Raw genomic sequence first — 8,152 nt, 5'->3', positions numbered from 1 at the left:
GTTCTTTGAAGTAAAAGACAGATGTAAGGACAGCTGCCCAAAGCCAAAAGGGTCGCTGAACTATGAAAAGAGTAATATAAATCTCATAAAAAAAAGGAGTATACAAAAAGAAAAAAATGGTAAAAAAGAAAAAGAAAGAAAGAAAAGCTCCCTACTTGTTCCAAAGGCCCTAAGATTTGTGTCCAAACTCAACTCAACTCAACTCAACAGGTCTGGGTTGGGTTTAAGTCTAATGAATATTTTGAGATTGTTTCTGATCATATTTAATGGTATCACACAATGCCTTGCATGGTTGAATGATTAGGTCTTTCTTCTTCTTCTTCTTATTCTTATTATTAAGAAGGTTGACATGTGTATTTTCCCCTCAAAAAAGTTGACGTGTGTTTAATAATACAAATAAAATGGCAAGCAAAATTTGGTTACACACAAGAACTTCATCATGAGGAAGACCCAGGTTCTTGCTCTGCTCTTCAATGGAACTTGGCTTCTTCTTCTCTTTGTTAGTATCTTCATATATATAGAATACATGATGGTTGGATTGCCACCTCATCTCGGAGAGAAGAAAGGTAGGACAGGCACCGTTACCTAGAAAAATTATTTTTTACACTACATGCACCATGTGACCACACACACCACCAATCACAATCGTTCGTTCTTGTAGCACTGCACTGAGATGCACACTTGATTAATGGGGCCTATAGGAAGGAGCGGTTGTGATTGGTAGCATGCATGGCTATGTGGTACACATAGTGTGGGGAATGATTTCTCCATTGCCTGGGATGGAAGAAAAACCTCAACAAAGAGAAAGAAGTTAACCCAAACCCATTATCTCGAACCAAGTGATAGGAAGCAAAACCAATTCTAGGAGACTTGGACCTAATTAATGGGTAGCAGGATGAGGGTGGACTGGAGCCATGCAGAATCTCGTCTATTATAGTATATACGATATTAGATATTATAGCTGCCATATATTGTATACACAATTTCGGTATATCAGCTCAGATCAATCTCTAAAAATTATGGAATCTGATTGTCATATTCAAATTTAGTAATGGTATCAAATCATATAATTTTGCTATTGTATTATACTATATCTGGTTCCTAGTATCTTTTCCATAACATAGGATTTTATTGTTGTATTCTACTGTATCTAGAAGCTCAACTTATATATAAAGCACATCAGTGCTATTAATAGTACAAGCAATTCAAATCATATTTTCAATATAAAATTTTCAACGTTGAACCAAGTGATAGGAAATAAAACCAATTCTAGAGGATTTGGACCTAATTAATGGGTAGCAGGATGAGGGTAGGTTGTGAGCCACTTTTAATAGAGCTAATAATAGACAAGATACAAATGAAGAGGTACAAAAGGAGAACTTGAGAAAGCCTCCAAAAGTGAAAAGGATACAGGAACTGAGAATTAGGATCTACGTCGCATTAGATTATGGAGTTTGCGTTGTAGGAGGGAAAACCTATTCATGGATTTCAGGTTTAAAATTTTTGGACCAAATTCAACCTGTGGGTAGATTTTGGCCTTGATTCAGGTGCGACTTTTGACTGCATTTGGAAGGACCTTTGTTTTTTAAAGATTTGACCATTATTTTTTCATGAATAAGATTTGACTATTTTTCTCAATTAAAAAAGATTTGACTATTTCAAATAATAGAAAGCTTGTACAGTTGCCAATGGAGGAAAAGGAATAGTTGTGGCAAGTTTTATGCCCAATACCAATGACAGCCATGTTATATAATTGAATCCAGATTAAGACAATGGGACTGTGGGCTTTCATTTCACATAGTAAATATCATGGTAAGGAAACGGTAAGGGACAAACATAATTGTATGCCTTGGAGGGTTCTGACCCACCAATCTCTTAATCACTAGAGAAGCCACATGAAAATACACACATAAATGCATACATCCATAAAGATTTGTCCATGAGCTATACTCTGGTCTCCTCTCTCTGTTCATCACTTAATGGACCCTGCCTGGCTGTGAAAGAAATATTGGACAAAAAATAAACACATAAATGCATACATCCATAAGAAATTGTCCATATGTATAGCCCAATAAATAGAGAGTTGAGATAGAGAGGATGTGTGATTCAATGTAGACAAGGACAGTTGGCAAAGCTTAGAAGGGAACCCATGATTTAATTAAGCTGATTATTATAAGATTAAGAATTTTTTGCATACATGTCATTGTAAATATGGGATATTATATATTTACCTCTCAAAATTACTATTTGTATAGCACTCACTTTGTCATTTTTCTGCAACCATATCCCTGCCATTAGATTTTTGGTTGATTGTGTTAACAAGTATCTATTTTTATATCTAAAATGACTTTATTATCCTTTTATATTAGTATCATTGGAAAAATGTAATACTCCATTTGTATCCTATAAGATTGTTTCTGCATGTTTTTTAGAGGTATACATGTAGAAGGGTAATAGAAAAAAACTTATCAATACCATCAATCAAAATTTTAATGAAAAGAATTCTACTGTGAAAACAAGATGAGGAGTTGATATATATATATATATATATATATATATATATATGCTATATTTGCAATGTTATATATGCAATGGCCTCTAAAATTAAATATAAAAAACGGTGATATTTACATCTGGACATATAAGTTGCTATGGTCTATGTAAGACCTACTTCCACTAATTTTTTGATCTTTGCCTCATCTAAGAATATATGCAGAGTTGGTAGGAACAAAAAGAAAAGGAGAATCCAATTTGTGACTTGCGGATGTGACACATCTTTGCCCCGCCAGATTCCCTGAGCCCCACTGGATTATTGGGGTGGTTGGTTCGCGTGGTGAGAACGGTGGTGCCACGCCTCAGGGTGTGCAACACCTACGCAAGTCTTTCGCAGACTAGGCAATTGCATCTTTTATTTTTTCGAGCCCAAAAAATTGCTGAAAATAGGGTCATGATAAGAGATGGAGTTGCCTTTTAGATCAAATATATTTTTCGTGAAGCTAATGAAACTGTGGATTAGATGGGCGCCTATGTGGTCAGTTATATAGATAGTACCATGTGGGCTAGGATGGGGAGCTGCCTCGGACACTTCGAGATATTCTGTTTTCTTGCTTTATTCGGTATATTCGTACTCGTCAGATATGAACCGGCTGACCTAGTAAAAATAAAAAATTGCTAAAAAAAAGTGAACTCAGAGGTCAAGGATAAAGAAAGCAGGGAATCTTATTAATCTTTTGTATTTTAAAGGGGTTAAATGTAATTGTAGACGGTGATATTTAGGGTGGTGTCAAGTACTCCTCTTTCAAAAACCCCAAAGGGTTGTAAGAGAGTGGGTGACAGTGGGTCACATGCCTCCCTTCTTACCTTGAATGCGAGGCTTTTGTGAAGCCAGAGAGAGGGTCCCTTCTCAGCAGGACGTTACCACCAAAACCACAGACAGGGCCATTTCCAACGCCTTGTTTTCTTCCCCTTGGTCCTTAGGCGCCAGTACCTATATGCCCTCTCCTTACCTCTTTGTCCACTTCCTTGATTCCTCTCCCAATTCTCTCTCCTCTTTTCTCTCACTTTCAGTCATGTAGATCTGTAGATCTTTTCTAGAGTTTGATCCGATTCGTGGTTAGTTTGCTGAGCCAAGCATAGATCACAAAAGCACTTTGAATCAGCATGACTCCAACCTAAAAAGTTTCCTATATCCAAAATAGAGTTCGGAATATCATATTTAGAGGCAGAGGTTTAGAAAGAGGAACATTATATATCTTCTATAAGCAACCAGAAAATCGCTACTAATATCTCTCTCTCTCTCTCTCTCTCTCTCTCTCTCTCTCTCTCTCTTTCTTATAAGTTATAACCGAGTAGAAAGTAGCCTTTCTTCTTCTTTTGACTGTTTATAGTAGCTGCATAGCTGAACTTTATATCCACCAGAGTTTCTTCAAACACTTGAATCAGTACCCACATGTTCTTCCTTTGCGAGCATAAAGGAGGACGCCAGTATATGGAGAAAAATACCCATTATTTCATGGTCCATGGAGGAGCCAAGGACCATCGCCCAAAACATATATAAACTAGGTCCATCTCAAAACAGCTGCCCAAAATGTCGTAGTAGTATGGGGAAGAAAAGACGGAGAGTAGCTTCAAAGAACTTCTTGTTCCCCCAGCACCTCCTTCCAAGGTTCAATTTTTTCACCAGCTTCGTTCTTCAAACACCCAAAGTGAAGGAAAACGCTAAGTTATGACCGTGACCAACCGGCAAATTTGTCGCGCATGCGGAGAATGAGGAACCGCGCAGTTCTCAATGGATGACCAGAGGAGCATAGCTGAATGTGTCAATGGAAGTTGTGCTGCTCTGACCATGACCAGAAGGCAGTTTGATCTTCTATGCTGCAGAACATGTTAAAGTTCTCCTCTTGGATGCCATGCTCCATCTTGGGGCCTTGGGTCTCTGCTTTGGAGGAGCTCTGGAGGAGATGAGCAGCACCAGGGGATCTATATGCAAGAAATGACCTGCTTTCTTGGGGATTTGAAGGGCCATCAGTGGCTTGTGTTCTTGAGATACCCAAGTTGACGTCAGTGCTGTTCTCACTCTTGTTGCTGCAAGAGCCCTCAGTTTCTTTATTCAGGTTGATGGGCTCAGTTCCTTCTCTTCCTTTAAGTGCCAAGATCTGCACAAGTTTATTAGTTCCATCAACTTAAAAAGGAGAAAACATCACCGAAAGGCGTATGATTTATTGAGAGCTAATCAATAAAAGGATATATCAAATTATGATGCAATTCATTCCAGTTATTTCTCAGGTGTAAAAAAGAAAAAAATTGATAATTTGACCAACCTATCTATTGATCGCAATTAAAAAAAAAGGGAAAAAAAGAAGTTTCTAAGAATCATAATCCTTTCACGAAGTGGTTACCAATTGATTACCTGAAGTCGGACTAAGAAAAGTCAGAAGAAATGAATCAAAGCTGAGTTCAATCAACTTCGAAAAAAATGTTGTAAGAACCACATATAATTAAATGAGAGGAAACCATTATAAGATGTTGAATTATGATGCAATTCAATTCGGTGACTACAAAAGATCAAATAGAGTTTCCTATATAAATGAAGGACCCCGACATTTATTGATCAGGAACAAAATCTTGCAAAATAATGGAGTTTCTAAGACTTATAATCCAATCACCAAGTGGATACCAAATGACTACCAAAAGTGGCCAATCATTCTCAATAGACACAAAAAACAATACGACAGACAAATAATTGACATCATATCAATCTCAATTAAATGGCTGATTTAAGCCAACAATTAGCAGAAAGAGATAGAGAGAGAGAGAGAGAGAGAGGCTGATTTCCTCAAGAGATTATGAATTCCATGCGGCAGTTCCCAAACAGTACCTCAGCCTGAAGTTTCCTGTTGTGGGCTTTGAGAGCATCATTCTCAGCTTTGACAGCCTCAAACTGCCTCTTGAGGGAATCATAGTCCTTCTCCAATTGCTTGGTCTTCCACCTGGCCCTCCTGTTCTGAAACCATATGGCAATCTGCCTAGGCTGCAGCCCGAGAACCCTGGCCAACTGCATCTTCCTCTCTGGCTCCAGCCTGCTCCCCATCTCAAAATTCCTCTCCAGAGTCCTCACCTGCTCCAAATTCAGCCTCTTCTTTTTCTCCCCCACCTGCGAGCAATCATCGGAGAGCTCATCCTCTGCATTCATCTCCTCACAGGCTTCGACGCCGGCGAATGACATGGACCTCTTCCCCAGCATTGTGGCCGCACCTGCACCAACGAACCAATTTGAGAAAGCCTCAACCTGAAGTCTTGACGATTAGTTTTGCGCCAGATCCTCCTCACCTCTGAAGTCCTGTGGATTGGTGGGTAGCAGGGGACTAAGAGTTGGGGGCTGGTGGCTCTCTTCATGGGGCAGCAAGAAGTTTGTAGGGAAGGAGGCAGGCGTTCCGTTGCAAGTAATTTGGTTGTTAAACATAGGTGGTCACAAGCCAATTATGAAAGGATGGCCTTGTTAAGATTTAATGGTGACATGGGTGAAAGGGAAAGGAGATGGAAACAGGGAATAGAGAGAACAGAGCACCGAGATATCATAAGAATTTGGAAGACAGAGAAGGAAAACAAGCAAGACGATTAGAGATGATGGAAGGAGCGATTGGTGCATGAAATGGAAAAAATGTCAGTCTATACTCCGAACAAAAACGTCGTGCTGAGTCCAAATTACAGGTATAAATAGAAAAGAGAATACCAATGTTGGGCTTGGCATGGGGATTAGGGACGACGAAGATGGCGTCAGCAGTCACGCACCGGTTCGAGAATCCAAGAGCTGTGGATGCAGTGGCTACAATAATCATATGATTGTCTTGTCATGAAGTGATATTGTCATGCACCTCTGTCCGAAGGCATCATTGTTCTTCTAGGGAAGAACAGGGGTGGGATTTGTATGGTTTACTTCTTGGTAACGAGTGGAGAAATATTTTTGGTAAGTTAAAATGCCAATAGTTCTATGAAGTTGGCAGTTAAGTGGCCAGGGCAGCTACGTCTTATGGTGGAGAGAGAGAGAAAAAAAGAGAGTTGTTATAAGAAACAAAAGATGGCAGTTTCATGGATCCCTTCTCCGCCCTCATGCAGCAAGGAGTGGGATGATTCAAGCAGCAGGGGGGGTGCTTTGCTTCCCATATTTTCCCCTTTTTTTTAGCAGATGTCATACCAGCAGCCATCTAAAACTTTATTGGAGCGAAAAGAATGCATAACTTTTAGTCAAAATTATTTTACATTCGTGATTTATTTTACTCAATTTTTCATCTTCAAAAGAGTCACCAAATTCTGGCAACTTTATATTTTTGAAAGTATCATATTTACATGTTAGAAAACAATTCTGTCTAAAAGCGTAAATCATTTGGACCCAATTATTTATGTCAATCCTTTTCCCTCTTATTAATCCAAGCATGGTGCAAAAAAAAAAAAAAAAAGAAAATCTCTTCATAGTTAGCAGGCTATGTGACAAGAGGGGATTGGCACCACTTACAATCAATGTGAGTCCTAGAAAGTTTTGATGTGAAGTGGTATTCCTGTTATGAAACATAGTGCCGGAGCTTTTTTGGTACGAGAATTGGATCCGAAAACATTTTAAAAATAATACAAGATTTTGAAATTGTATAAGAAAAATAAAGGAATAAATTTAAAACATCAATGTAGGAAATGTGTTTCGTGAGAAAGTTCATTTGTCCACTCAAAAACTTATTCAAGTTGCTTTTTTTGGTTCTTGAGTGTTTGAGGTAACTTCTACTTCTTTTTTTGTTTTTTTCTGGCTAAGAAAAAGAATGAAAGGCCTATCTATTTACTTTAGTCATGTCCAAAATCCTAAGGAAGCACATATCAGATTCCCAACTCAAAAATTCCCCTATATTTGGGAAGTTGTCATTGCTGAGTTATGATGACACTACAGCTCGTATAAAGTAAATTTATCAAGAAGATTGACCAAATTACTTTTTACAGGTGGATCGCAAAAATTAGATGAATAAGTTTTTATATAGAGGAATATTGGGATTTTTAGTGAAAGTAAAAAAAAAATCTAAATAGAGAGATCTAATAAGAGCTCTTTGTTTTTGGATTGGGGGGGGGGGGGGGGGGGGGGGTAGCCCTCACTGGGCCCTCTTTCCACCAGAAAATATTCGATGCGGATCGCAAGTTTCCGCGTGCCCTCTCCAACCTATGGAAAATCCCACTGGGCCATCCACGTGTGAGTACGTCACCCCAGCACCACCTCAGTACTAATAGAAGATAAACATATTGATGTAGGACGGATGCAAGGGATGGAAGGCAGAGTGAAAGAGGAGAAGAATAGGGGAAGAAGAAGAAAAGAGGAGAGGAGGAGGAAGAGGAAGAAGATTAATTTTCATGCATTATTTCATTAAAAAAAAACAAATGCATGCCCCACATACATATAGGGCCACAAAATAACAGATAGGTCCTTACAAAGAAAATAATCTGAACAAGGTCCTCAAATGACAATATGCAAATTAATTCTACCAACATAAAATAATAAAAAATAACATAAATCAATCTAACCACAACGAAAGTAGCTGGACCGTCCTTCTGCGACGACCGTGATCCCGTAAAATAATCAGTCCAGTACTAGTATCCGCATCACATATCCACATAGAGC

General features: G+C 38.7%; 1 protein-coding gene across 1 annotated transcript; it reads right to left on the bottom strand.

The window, feature by feature from the left end:
- Positions 1–3,690: 3,690 nt before the first annotated feature.
- LOC103703361 (homeobox-leucine zipper protein ATHB-13-like) lies at positions 3,691–6,708 on the bottom strand. The gene is made up of 3 exons (XM_008786197.3): positions 5,830–6,708; positions 5,378–5,754; positions 3,691–4,655 (listed from the first exon to the last, which is right to left on the bottom strand). Exons 1-3 carry the CDS (start codon positions 5,960–5,962, stop codon positions 4,320–4,322), a joined length of 846 nt encoding a protein of 281 aa, XP_008784419.1. The 5' UTR covers positions 5,963–6,708; the 3' UTR covers positions 3,691–4,319.
- Between the last annotated feature and the right edge of the window lie 1,444 nt (positions 6,709–8,152).

This window comes from Phoenix dactylifera, unplaced genomic scaffold (genome assembly GCF_009389715.1).
Source record: "Phoenix dactylifera cultivar Barhee BC4 unplaced genomic scaffold, palm_55x_up_171113_PBpolish2nd_filt_p 001353F, whole genome shotgun sequence".
NCBI lineage: Eukaryota > Viridiplantae > Streptophyta > Magnoliopsida > Arecales > Arecaceae > Phoenix > Phoenix dactylifera.
The sequence above is the reverse complement of the archived record's forward strand: the minus strand, read 5'-3'. Positions and strand labels throughout refer to the sequence as shown.

Excerpts from the sequence above, each read along its gene's own strand:
- LOC103703361 (XM_008786197.3), bottom strand. The coding sequence starts at position 5,962 with ATGTTTAACAACCAAATTACTTGCAACGGAACGCCTGCCTCCTTCCCT. Across the intron at positions 5,755-5,829 it reads CAATCCACAGGACTTCAGAG|GTGCGGCCACAATGCTGGGG; the intron begins GTGAGGAGGATC and ends TCGTTGGTGCAG. Across the intron at positions 4,656-5,377 it reads ACAGGAAACTTCAGGCTGAG|ATCTTGGCACTTAAAGGAAG; the intron begins GTACTGTTTGGG and ends AAACTTGTGCAG.